The sequence below is a fragment of the Solanum pennellii genome, chromosome 12 (genome assembly GCF_001406875.1).
Source record: "Solanum pennellii chromosome 12, SPENNV200".
In the NCBI taxonomy this organism is placed as follows: Eukaryota; Viridiplantae; Streptophyta; class Magnoliopsida; order Solanales; family Solanaceae; genus Solanum; species Solanum pennellii.
Window position 1 is genome coordinate 81,341,215 of NC_028648.1, and position 14,075 is coordinate 81,355,289.

Genomic DNA, 14,075 nt, shown 5'->3' on the forward strand with positions numbered 1-14,075 from the left:
TATATATATATATATATATAAAAAAAAAATTGATAATATTTTTGATGGACTTTTCGTCAAAAATCTTCTTGTCAAAATAATTTTGACGAAACGTCCATCGAAAATTAGCGATGATGCATGTAACAATAAATATCATCCCTTATATGAATCCATGATGAGGCACAAAAATTATTAATTACTATATATTTCTAATTTCATGAAGTTAGATAAACATAAAAAGTAACATACTTAGATAAATTATCCAAATTCCATTAATAACCTAAAAAATAGTTTGCCACTAACACAAATTAGTCTAATTAAATGTGATCCACCTACCCCATTTTAGCTTATTGGAAAACAACAGCCATTGAGACTTTACTCATCTAGTTGGTTCATGAAGCTAGTTATTTCTTAACCAGTTTTAATATACGCGTTTTAATTTGATTAGATATGAATTTAGGAAAAATAAAAATATTTTAAATCGTACTAAAAATATATTTAAATTTTCAAAAATGCTCTTAAATCTCATAATATTAAAAATATCATTTAAACTGTTAGAACTAAAAAAATTACTAAATATATAAAATATTATTCTTTTAAAAACATTTTTGAGAAAAAAAACACATTAATTGAAATTCAAAGAAGGAGTTGCTAGTAAGTCCAATTTGACTCACTTTTTTTGGGTTATTATTTGATATATATACACATCAGAATTTTCACCATAAATATACAATAATTTTTGTTTACAAGTATATCGAACGATGAAATTAAAATAATGTATAATTAAAAACAAATAAGAATTACTAAAAAAATGTGGTGAGATTGATAGATAGACAAATTCAAAATCTCGGATATATAAATTTTAAAATTTTAAAATATTAACGTAACACATATATAATATATTTAATCAAAAAATTACTGATTCTACCGAATTCATAGCTCCGCCTTTGATAGGGTGGAAAAATATTCCCCACCACCCCAAACTACCAAGCAATAAGGATTCAAGGGAATCCCATTTCCTCTCTAGTAAATCTAAATTCATCGAGTCACTAATTTTTTAATATCAAATAAATATATATATATATATAAAAAGAACAATTTAAAAATCATATACATACTCCTTTAATTAATTATTTCTTCATCCACCAGTAACACATGAAAACATTCTACGATGACTTCTAAATCTCACAAATTGTTTATCCTTCACCGGAATATTATCCTCCGGTAAAACTCCGCCGGAATATTCCACGTGGAGGGATTGTGTTCGTCTATGATGACGATTTTTCTCTGTCTGATTACCATCATTACTGTCAACCATCATCTTCTGGTCATCAATTGATGACATTTCGTAATTTTTACTAGTATTTTTTGGATAGAAATTTTCGATATCGTAAGTATTAGCAGCACCAAAAGAGAGACATTCATATTTTCGACGAATTTTCGTTCTTTTAATGGTTTTGTATACTAATGGAATAAGTCCTTCCATAACACTTTTTTTTTGAAGGAGAAGAAGAAGAAGAAAAATGAGTTATTTGAAGACTTTTGGCTTAGCTAGTTTTGTTATATATGAGGGGTTAGGTGAGAGTTTTCGAGTTTTATTTTTTTTTTATGTTAAAAATGTTTTGAGTTTAAGTTATATCGTCAAATCTTTCTAAAACAGTTATTATAATAAAAGTATCAAAAATAAAATCAATATTGATTTCAAGTTAAAGGTCAATACAAAAAGGACTTTCTAGAGGGAAGATTTTTTTTTTATTTATTTTGTAGAAAACAACTTTAAAAGGTTGTTTTTAAAAAAGATTTTTCTTGTTTATTTTATAAGAAAAACCTTTGGAGGTGGATTTTTTTGCAAAATTTTATAAACATAACCCAACCTCTAGAGGGCGATTTATATTTTTGGCACTAAAAAAATTTATCGCTATAAGTTGATTTTATTAAAAAATATATTTTAAAAAATCATCATTTAAGATCAGTTTTTTCTGTCCTTTTTAGAGGTTAATTTTTGGTTGTGTTTTTAATCAGTAGAGTGTAATAATAACATTTCACTAAAATGCCAAATTCTTTTTGGAATTTACTTTATATATTATGTTATATTAATAATATGTTTTTAAATAATATTTTTCTATAAGAATCAAAAGATACTTATACAATACATTGATATATACAGATTTAATTGTATATATTATTAATAAAATAAAAAAATTTGTATCGTTAAATCAGTCAAAATGTATCTGGATTTCTTTTTAAAATATAAAAAATGTAATCATAAAAATAAGATAAATTATCTCCAATAATATATACGAAAGTATATATATATATATATCTATTTTTTCTTTCATTATTTCAACATTGACTTGATCATATATCTTGCCCCCAATCATATCCTATTCTTGTATTTGTTTATAATTTATTTTAGAGAAAAATGTGTATATGAAAATGACACTCAATTGAAGATTGACTTGTTCTTCAATATTTATTCATTAAAATAAAAAGCACATTGATTTGGATGTGGCATTTATATCATGACATAAAAGATTAGTGATGCAAGTTTTCTAGAAGATATTAAAAGGATAAACTTTAGAATAATCTTTTAACTAATATACATCATAGTTTAAAAATATTGTATACTATATTATTAGAAATAAAGTTATAAATAATTATTTATAATCAACGTAGATTTGTGATCTATAAAACGCGATACATAACTTGTTAAAACATGTAAAAATAAATCAATAATGTCAACTTTTTAAAACGAGAGAAGGAAAAGGAAAGTTTAACTACTTTAATTTTAGAAATTTGATTATTATTATTATTATTTGATGGAATATTTCTTCTTGATTAATAATTTATTTTCTTTTAATTAAATGATAAATAACAAGATATTTTTTTTTCTTTTATTGACTTAGTTTTAGCTTATGTGTATCCTCATCCAATTTGCCTTGTGATAGATTACGTGTTTACCAACTACCTAAAACCTTGTTTAGTTTAATTAAGAAATCTCCTAATTGTGATCTTTCTTTGCTATATCTCAACATTGTATGTAGTTTTCATAGCTTAATTAACACTAAACATGGCCTATTTAGTTTTAAATATTCACATTTGGTGTATGTCTACAAATAAACAATTTTTGTGATTTTTTTGAGTTGGTGAAATTAACACCATGTTTGGATCATTATTATCCATTGTATTGTATTGTATCGTTACTATACCTACAATATTTGTTTTAATTGTTACTTAAAATGTATTGTACTGTATTGTTAAATTTCGTTGTTACGTAACAGCAGAAATCCTATTTTACGGAACAACCAATGTGGTGTGTTCCTATTGTTACTTAGTTTTTTTTTTCAATTATATCTTTACATAATATTTCGAAATACTATTTTACCCTTTAGTTTAATTATTTAAATATAGTCAAACCTCCTAACCTAGAATAATTAAGAATATTTTTAAGTAAATTTATAAATTACAATATAGTACGATATAATTAAACCAAACAATTTAAATGTTACTAAACAATAACAAACAATACAATCTAACCAAACATTTTATCTACCATACAATACAGTATAATACAATACAATACATTATGAAACAATAAGTAACAATGATCCAAACAAAGTGTAAAGTACAGAAAAAAAAGAAAAATTTAAATCCTCGATAAACAAAAAATTATAATTATTCTGAGTTTACATTTTGAATCGTCTATCTCTTCTATACAATGATTATGATTTAAAAGTTGAGTTATTAGAACATCAATTAGACAAATTCATTCTAAGTACGTTATAAGATGAATAAAATATATTGTATTTTCTTTGCTAAGAGTCAAATAGTGGGAGTTCTAGTTTTATTTTTTCTTTTTTTTTGGTATTTCACTTTCTAGATTACCTAATCCACTTTTGCCATATAAAAGAGTGATAATAACAGTTACTATAAGTTAATTATGTACTAATTAATTAGTACTTTATATATAAAAAAATTAACTCTTTTAGACTACTAACTTCTTATGTCTAACGAGATTCAAAATTATGTAAACTTAAAATGATAATTTATAAGTTGATTTTATCTAATTTATCTTTATAAATAAGTTAAACTGACTTTCCGAATATAAAAAATAATAGAATAAGTGAATTTTGACGTATTTTTTATTTTATTTTATGTATTAAGGACTTTTTATTACAATTTATTTTTAAGAGATATAACTAGATAAGTTAGTTGAAACGTCAAATCATACATATAATTTATAAATGCTACTATTTGATATATGTTCAGTATATGAAAATGTCCAAATTAGTCCATATACTATTTAAAATTGTTCAATTTTGACATTTGTTAATTACAAACTTTTCGTTTGTAAATCCTCTTATATTAGTCCTTATCTTAAACAAAGTTTCACCACGAATGAATTTCACGTATTCAAATTCTTTAGAAAAAGGGTGAGATAATACTAATCAAAAAGTTAAATGGACAATAAAGTTATTCAATTTCGAATAGTATATTAACAAATTTTACACTTTTCCTTATATATGTAAATATAATATGTCTTGTTGTATTTTGCTCTTTTCTTATTTAGATTTTTCATATGGTGTTCGTATTTTCTTTGGAACCTGAATAAATATTGGAGTTGCATCTAAGAGATGTAAAGTACGTTTTAAGAGTAAACACTATCTATCAAATATAATTTCGTTCCAAAGTTTGAACGCAAAACTTTTAAAATGGAACGATATTTAACGATTGCTTTGCTTATAGTACTTTCCCAAGTTTTTAAATTTGTAAATTTTATTCAAAAACACTTAAAAAATATGTCCAAATTCATAAATGTTTTGATCCTCATATTCTGAATCTCTTCGCGTAAAATACTAAAATAAGATGGAGGGAGTAACTTTTTTGGTAAAAAATAAATGTTATACATTATTTTCAACAACAAAAAAACATAGATTTTCAAATCAAATATAATTTTTTTTCCTTTTTTTTTTAATTATCTTTGCCAATTTTCAATCATAATATTACAAATGTTTCACAAAAGCCTTAATTAACTAATACAATCATTATAGAGTCAACTTGCTGACAATAATTGTATAGTGTATACTGTATACACAATTTGAAAGACTATTAAATATTTCTATAATCAATCCATTTTTTTTTTATTCATTTGCATAATCAAGAAAATGGTAGAAGAAATCAAGAAAATCATCATTGATACTGACCCTGGAATTGATAATTTTGATTTTATTACAACTATTTCTCGTAGTTTTTTGTTCTTCGATTTTGATTATCACCTGTGTTTTTTGTGTTTTGATTATCACATTGTTTCGATGTCATTACTATTCTTTATTTCTTATGTTGTGTACTTGATCCCAATGTCTAATCGTGGTTACCACTCAACGAGTTAGGATAAGATCTGTGTACAATCTATCCTCGTCAGATTACACTGTGGTATCTTCGTGTTTTTGTTTCTTCATAGTAAGAGCATTTCAAGATTTCATTTTTTTTTGTCATTAGCAATTCAACTGTTGAGTTATTTGAGATTTTATATGAATTAATATCATGTTTAGATGATGCAATCGCGATTTTCGTGGCACTTCAATCTCCTGAAATTGAAGTAATTGGACTCACAACAATATTTGGTAATGTTCATACAACTCTGTCAACCAGAAATGCTTTACATCTGGTAAAAGTTCCTATCTTTATTTCATTACTGGACACGGAGTTTAAGAAAGAACGATTTTTCATCCATAGTAAATGACTAGAAATATCACTCATGATAATATGTGATGTTCAGTTTTCAAATATAGAAATTTGTCGTTCTTTTTAGAACAGACTAAAAAGGAAAGGGTAACATATAAAATGAAACGTACGTTTAGTTCTTTTGCCATGAGCATGAATGCTGATTTTTCGAGTTTTGATGATTCAGTTGGAGATAGCTGGGAGGACAGATATTCCAGTGGCTGAAGGCTCACACGTTACGATCACCGTATGTTCAGTTCTCTGTCTTATTGCTCCTAGATTTATGAACTTCCATATTACGAGACAAACAAATTGAAACGGAGGGAGTATAAGATTTACAGAACGAAATGAACACTTCTAATGTTTACAGTATTTCTGATTGTGTACCTTTGTTCATTCAGCATATTTGGACCTAGCTTAGAACTTTTTCCCCTCACATTCCGCGGATTCTGTTTATGTTCATGTAAAGGAAGGCGTAAAACTTCAAAGTAGTGGATATGTTCATGGCGCGGATGGACTCGGAAACCAAAACATTTCTCCACCCAAAGGAAAGGCTATTGAACAGACTGCAGCTGAATTTCTCATTCAGCAAACTAGTCTTTACCCTGGAAAGGTCACTGTTGTGGCCTTAGGCCACCCTGACTAATATAGCACTTGTAAGTACGAGATAATGGTCAACAACGCACTTGAAGTATTACTTGTTTGCGAGTTTCCTACCTGATATATGTATATATATGAACAGGCTATTCAGTTGGATCCTGAATTTTTCAAAAACGTCGGTCAAGTTGTTGTTCTTGGTGGTGCTTTTGCTGTAAATGGAAATGTGAGTCCAGCAGCTGAGGCAAATGTAAGTTGCTAATAGCTACATTCTTTATATGTGCTTCAACTTCTAAGACTTACTTTTTTATTTTTATTTTTATTCTTCGTCTGCGCAAGATCTTCAAAGATCCAACTGCTGCTGATATTGTATTTACAAGTGGTGCTGATGTTCTTGCTGTTGGATTAAATATTACACATCAAGTTGTCCTTACTGGTAATCTTTTCTATGTTGCTTAAGATTCGTTTCAAGTCACTGTCTCCGTTGTTATTTTAAATAGAATATGATATCGATTAATAGAAACAAATACTAAGAGAGTAGTGTAGAGGAGGTGCGAGAGTTTGGCTATAGCAAGTTTTAGCAGACGTAGAGATACAGGCCAAAGAAGAACGGGAGGAGACAGGACATGACTAGTTTTCAACTTACTGAGGACATGATCCTAGATAGAAAAGTACGGAGATCAAGGATTAAGGTAGAAAGGTAGTAATCCTATCTACACATAAGTATCTTATTCTCTATTTTTTACTACTACCTGTTACTTCATTTGCTTTGTTTATCTTGTTATTTTGCGGTCTTAGCTCCTAGGGTCCTGTTTTAGTTAACTTCTCTTAATAGCATCTATCTACTGTTGGTAGATTCTCATCGTGGCGAATTGGTAAAGTCCAACGGAAAGTTTGCCAAGTACCTCAGCAAGCTTTTGGATGTCTATTTCGATTATCACAATACTGCATACAGCACGAGAGGTCTGTCTGTCACGTGCAAAGTTAGCTGTTTCCATATTTCTCGTTTGGTTTCTACTCACTTTCTTTATGTAACTGGAATCGGGGCTCTATGTAGGTGTCTTCCTTCATGATCCAACTGCGTTACTTGCTGCTGTTAATCCATCACTGCTCACCTATTCAGAAGGGGTCGTTCGCGTTCAGACAGTTGGCATCACAAAGGGCCTCACAATCTTTTATAACAAACAGAAAAGGTATTTGGTTCATAATGCCTTAATATAAGTGTTATATTGTTTGCTATATTTTCCTATAACTACATACTTCATCTGCTTTTGGTTTTACAAGGTTTGTTGAAGTCACTGAATGGTCTGAAAAACCTATAGTTAAAGTGGGAGTAACTGTTGATGCTCCTAAAGTTATCGAATTGGTGATGACACGACTCGTCAATTCTAAGAAGTATTCATTGAACATTTATTTGAACAGTGTTACTGTCTTTCTGCACTCAATATTCAGAAACTTAACTTTCCCCTAAAGAGGTGGTTGATGTTAAGGTTGCAGTATATATATAAGCTATGAATTCGGGTTACATATCGGTCACCATGATGATTGCTTGTTTGTTGTGACTGTGGCATCTCTACTACGCTATAAAGAACGGAATCTTAAACTATAGACCGAGTACTACTCTCAGGAACAAGGATGAATGTATGTAAGCAGTAAGCAGCTCATATACAGAATATGAACTTGCAAAAAATAAGTTACAGCTAGACTAGTCGTGTTCTGATAGATTTAATCTTTGTGTAAAGATATAACATTTGATCCTAACTCAACTCCAAAAGGTACCTCACGAGAGGAGGATTGCTCAAATCCAATCTAACACCCCCTTCACATCCAGGCCCAACTGGAATGTGGATCGGGAGCTCAAATAGGGATAGACCTGGCTCTGATACTATGTAAAAATATGACATTTGGGTCTAACTCAATCCCAAAATCGAGTTGATGAAGGGAGTCATGTGATAATGCAAATAAATTTCCTATGAGAACCTCCATACATTTACATATGATAGAACTATTGATAATATATTCAATTTCTGTTAGTATACACAAAAAAACTAAGATGAAGCTAGAGGGAAGATTCTTTGTACATTTGTGTGACTTTACTTAAATCCCTCAGGTTTTGCTTCATAAACACGACGGAAACCTAGTGAAGAAACATAACAAAAAGCACAGATGTCCTGAAAGATCTTTGCTTTGACAATCATAAACAGGAAAAACAAAAGAGACTCAATCCGCCGATTCAACTATATCAACTCCAACTGGATTGACAGTGTCTCTAAGACCCTGCCATCAATACTGCAAAAAAAAAGAGCACATTTCCACTTCTCCATTTGGAAATGCTCACATAAGTAGCCACTCGAGACCACATAACCACATACACTCGTTATGCTGTTTTAATTGCAACTGGTTTACCTCGACCCATGGAGAAGCCCCTGGTGCCATCTGGCATGCGAGGCACAGAAGTTTGCTTGACTGGTGCTGACTGATCAGAAAGCATTGAGGGTTGCCCTGCTAGACTAAAACGATTGATGCTTGATAGTGCACTTCCCACACTGTATGCACGCCTCATACTTGCCGGGGGAGTACTTAAATGACCTCCACGACTGGTTTGATGAAACTGAGGACGTCCACGTCCCTGACCAAGTCCCTTAACCCAACTGCGATTGAGTCCTTTCCTCTGCCCATCGACATGCTCCTCCTATCATATAAAACACCAATAAATACACTCAGAATCATTCACTACATTACATATTCATTTTTTGAAAGATAACAACACTTACTGCAAGGTCATTCAGGTTAGTATCAAGGTGGTGCCACAGGTCGTCACTGTGTTTCTCGCTAGCCTCTGATGAAGTATCGTCTTCCTTGAAGCTGACCTCACTCTCGTAACCAACTTTCTTCCCTCGAGTTTGACCAGATTTTCCCTGTGAGTTCAACCAAAATCTATAAATGCTTAATCGACAAGAATTCAAGATCCAAAATGGAACCAGAAGCTCTAATCCCGAGTTCCAAAGGCTGCAGTTGGTCCTAAGATTTGGCCCCAGATGAATTTTTCAGTCATAAAAGAAAGATACAGCTTTAGATTGACTATCAGGATAGTATATGTCCAGCACATACCGTGCACCTGTTCAGTATACGGACTTTCAGACCATTTCGCCAGTTATCCTCATCATTTAGCTCCATAACCTACAAAATAAGATTGCGAAAGGTTAAAGGGTGCAACAGAGAGATGATCCGGGGTATCATATTGGACAAGCTTTAATTTACTTACCGCCTTCTCAGCCAATTCAATGCTTTCGTATTCCACAAATGCATGCAACTGCATTTAGGTATTTCAGTTCAGATTCTAGAAATGAAAAATGATACTCGAAAGATTAAGATAGACAATGAAAAGCTACTCCACTCTACCACTGTGCTTCCAAAAAACAGCACTCCCACCGTTTCAATTAGTGTTTCTGGTTTTGACTTGGGACGGAATTTTAGAAAGTAAGAAGACTTCTCAATCTTGCGATCTAAAACTAAAGATACGTATAATATACTAACATGTCCTCTAATCCAATGATCTTAAACATGCCATGTGGAAAGTTGAAATTAAGGAGTTGTCAAAAAAAAAAAAGAACGAGTCAATAGTCTGAAACGGACTAAAAAGGAAAGCAAGACATATAAATTGAAACGGAGGGAGTAGCACTTAGCAATTTTACCCTATTTTGGTTTCATATTTTCCAGTTAGAAGTATGCATTATCAAGCCAAACTCAACAGATTTTTTTTACAACTTCAACTTGAGATTCATCATTTCGTATATGTTTGATGTGCACCTTGTTACTATACAATGTGGTATCTGATTTTCCAGTTCTAGACGCTGCAGAAGCCCCGCCATTTAACTGTGGTTGGCATGTACGAATCATTCTTACACTGACAGAATCAATTACGAAATGATCAGTCTAACGATAACTGTTGATTTGTTTCTAAAAGAAAATTTCCATAAACTATCTTGTTTATACCTTCCAACAGCTGAGAAAATCTTCATGAGGTTCTGGTGGCAGTGATCATCGGGTAAATTCTCAGCAACCACAATGCGAGACTAAAAGAGACAGAATCAAAGTGTTAAAAATGACAACCAGACAATGGAAATACAATGAGAGCAGCGGTGATCCTGGCAGAACCATTGCCAAGAAAGGGGGTTCAATTGAATTATACTGCGGAAATAGGAAAAAGGTAACTTTTTTTTCATATATATAAACTTCTGAATCCCCTTGACATAAGGGAAATAGTTCGGATCTTTTGAATCCCCTTTGTTCAAAATCCTGGCTCCGACACTGAATGGGAATATTTTAACAAACTCGTGATTAAACTGTCCTTGTTCTAACAGATCGATACATCATAACTGCACTGCTCAAGCCAGAAAGTGAAACACTAGCCATAGAAAAACGAACTTACTTGCAGCTCTTCCAAGTCCTTTTCAGACAGCGGAAATTGGCGTCTAACCTTTCTTCCATCTTCACTAACCACCTAAAAACAGAGAAATCAATTACATAAGTATGTAAAAGGACTAAAGTAAATGCAAGATATCAGGATTATAATTGTGTAAACAGTTGTACCATAGGTAGCAAAAGTATTTCACACAGAGTGAGTGACAGGGTTCAACATCTACTATATATACATAACGAAAAATTTGACCTTGTATTATACAATACAATTTTTTGGCAAAGGAGGTTCAGATGAAACCCCTTCCGTCCCTGATGGGGATGATAGATGTGAGGGGCGGAAATGAGGAAAAACTCACAAGCTTTGTGGAGCACTGCAGAATTTTCGCAACGTAGGCATGATTACTCGTAAGAGCTTTAATCTTCTTGAATGATGCAACCACAGACATTGGTACTACAACATCAAAAAAAACCAAAAGATTCATCAGATGAAAAATTTTAAACTTTTGAAATACCAATAAAGACAAGATTATTATATTTTTCTAATAATCTTACCATATCCTTCTGGATCCTTGAACATAATCCTTATTAGATGATCAGTTGTTGCCAAATTTATATCACTAAAATAAAATTCCACCTGCACATAATGTAACAAAGAAAAAAAATTGAAGTTTTTCTATTTGGAACATTACTTCAAATGGATTATTCTTAATCCAATTTCCAATACCATTTTCAACTTTTTTTTCCAAATTTCACCGTTGACGTAATACATAAATATGTCTTTTAACTTCGTTTCAGCTAACATCTATGCCCTCCAGCTTTCAGTGAGCACAAGTAGGCCTTTTACACACACCTCCTACATAGCATATTACGCATAGCACGTCACGCCATACAGGACACATGTGTTTACTTAGCTTGCTCAATTTTGTAAAAATTTGAGTTTCTACTTGTGCACACCCAAAACTGTAGGACACATTTATGTATTATGATCCAAGTGCGATTAATCATATATACAAGGGAAAAAGGACAAATATATCCCGAACTATCATAAACAGTGTCATACTTTAGAAACATCGGTGCTCCTACCGTCGAAAAACTAGAGCATATATACCCTTTATACTAACGGACATACACGTGTCATAATCTTATCTATCGAACCGACATCGGATCAATGGATAAAATTATGCGACGTGTCCCTATTATTCTTCTGTTAAAGTGAAGGGCATATACGCTCTACATTTTGGATAGAAGGAGCACCAATGTCCAAAAGTATGACGGAGATATCTGCATACCATTTATAATAGTTCGAGGTTATATTTACAGAGAGAATTATGCGTACCTGATTAATAATTTTTTGACAAGCTTCATCACTTAACCGTTCAGAATCGGCACCAATAACCACCACCGCCGGCATACCGCCATGATCGACGAATCCTCTTCCAATTCCGCCAGCGTAAGGATATTGCACAGGCAATTGAGACGCATATATATAATTTTGTACAGGAACATGCGTAGTTATCTGATGAAATGTAGCAGACGGTGTTGCAATCAGATGTAACACCGTCTGTCCATTAACGGGCCCTGATCCAGGCCCGATCCTACTCCCGGGCCGATTTAAATCAGCCCGGGAGGAATTAGGATGTGACATGGTCGCCAATGAAGGCGAAGAAGATGATTTAGACAACATAGCTGATGATAATGATGGAGAAGACGAACTTCGTGGAATAAATGCGATTGCACGAGCGTTTAGTTTGGTTAATGAAGGTGATAATGGTGAAGAAGACGTAGATTCAAATGGATGATCAAGATCAAGTGAAGCTGATGAAGATGTAGCTGTTGAATTCAATGAATCGAGGAATAATGTATCATGTTCTATAGCCATAACAATGCAAAAATGATGTAATTTTCTTTTTTTTTTGATGTATACTATTTCTTTTTCGAGATCGACTGTTTTTTTAATTAATTAATGTTATTGTTTTTTGCTTTTTTTTCTTATTTTCTTCTTCGTTTTCGTTTCGTTTTTCTCTTTCCCCCTAACGTAGCGACGGGGGAAAGAGGAAAGGAAAAAAAAGGGAGATTCAATGGAAGTAAAATTCAAAAATGAAGAAGAAAAATGGTGAGGGAAGAGAATGGAGAAGAGTTCTCGTTCTGAGTTTGTTATTACAATTAACTATTTATACTTTTTTTTTAATTTCATTGATTTTATTTTAATTTTTTAAAATTATTTGGACATGTGGAAGAAAGAGGAAATAAAAAACGGGTGAATTAGATCATATAATCGGATTACCGTTCAATAAAGAATTGGTTTGCATGCATGGGAGCTTGGAATATTTATTTTTGAGGTTATATGGTTTAAAAATTAAGTTATGCAAAATTTAATAACCAAAAAGACCATTTGGTCAAATTAATTAAAAAATAAAAAAAAGGATATTTTGTACCCAAAAAGAATAAATTATTTACGAGCGGTTACCTCATATTTTCATACCTCGATCTCATTTTTTAACTACAAAGATATGTGAAAATACTATTCATGTCCTGTCTAATCACACCTTCTCATAGGAGTGTATGCACATTTCCATTTTACATGTCTAAAGTATCACAATCTTGTATCTTTCGCATCTTGTTTGTCATTGAAGTCATTCCTATCTTTTCCGCGGATAGCAAAACTATACATTAGGCAAAATATTTACCTAAACGTAACATAATATATTATCCTTATTGAACTCAGGACCAAACTATTTACTCGACTGCCCCTTGTTCAATTTATTGAACCACTGATTTTTCATCCTTGATATCATTGATATATATATATATATACTTTAATAATATTTATATATTCTAATGATATCTATATACTCTGGTCATATCAAGTAGTAATTGAATATTTTTTCTGAAACATGGTTTGTTCCTCCTTGATGTCATCTGAGTGTGAGTGTGTGTATATATATATATAAAGTAGAAACTAGCACAACTTCATATTACTGAAGATCTGACCTTAGATATGACAGATGTGGAGGATCGCGTATTAGGATAAAAATTAATAGGTAATGGATGTTGTTTGTTTTAGTAGTTAATGGTTTTGTTGTTTGCCGTACTAGTCATATTCTTGTTAGTTTTAGTTTTTGATATTTATCCTCATATGTGTATTATGTTTGTTACTGCAGTACTATTCTATTGTTGTTCATAACTTTTTTCTTGTAGACTCCGCTGTCTCTCCTATTAGTTGTTATGTTTTGTCACTATTTTCATCTTCTTCATACCTAAAATTATTGTACTTGAGTAATGAGTCTATTAGAAACGACCCCTTTATATGGTGGAATTGTTAGTTAACATAGACCAAAACCATTCATTCCTTA

General features: G+C 31.5%; 1 protein-coding gene and 1 pseudogene across 1 annotated transcript; one reads left to right on the top strand and one right to left on the bottom strand.

Moving 5' to 3' along the window:
• The first annotated feature begins 5,859 nt into the window (after positions 1–5,859).
• LOC107006580 lies at positions 5,860–8,279 on the top strand (annotated as a pseudogene).
• Positions 8,280–8,289: 10 nt separating this feature from the next.
• On the bottom strand, positions 8,290–12,870 carry LOC107005802 (la-related protein 6B-like). Its single transcript, XM_015204457.2, has 10 exons — positions 12,059–12,870; positions 11,275–11,356; positions 11,079–11,173; positions 10,733–10,804; positions 10,297–10,376; positions 10,111–10,207; positions 9,566–9,613; positions 9,412–9,480; positions 9,075–9,218; positions 8,290–8,992 (listed from the first exon to the last, which is right to left on the bottom strand). Exons 1-10 carry the CDS (start codon positions 12,599–12,601, stop codon positions 8,678–8,680), a joined length of 1,545 nt encoding a protein of 514 aa, XP_015059943.1. The 5' UTR covers positions 12,602–12,870; the 3' UTR covers positions 8,290–8,677.
• Positions 12,871–14,075: the final 1,205 nt, after the last annotated feature.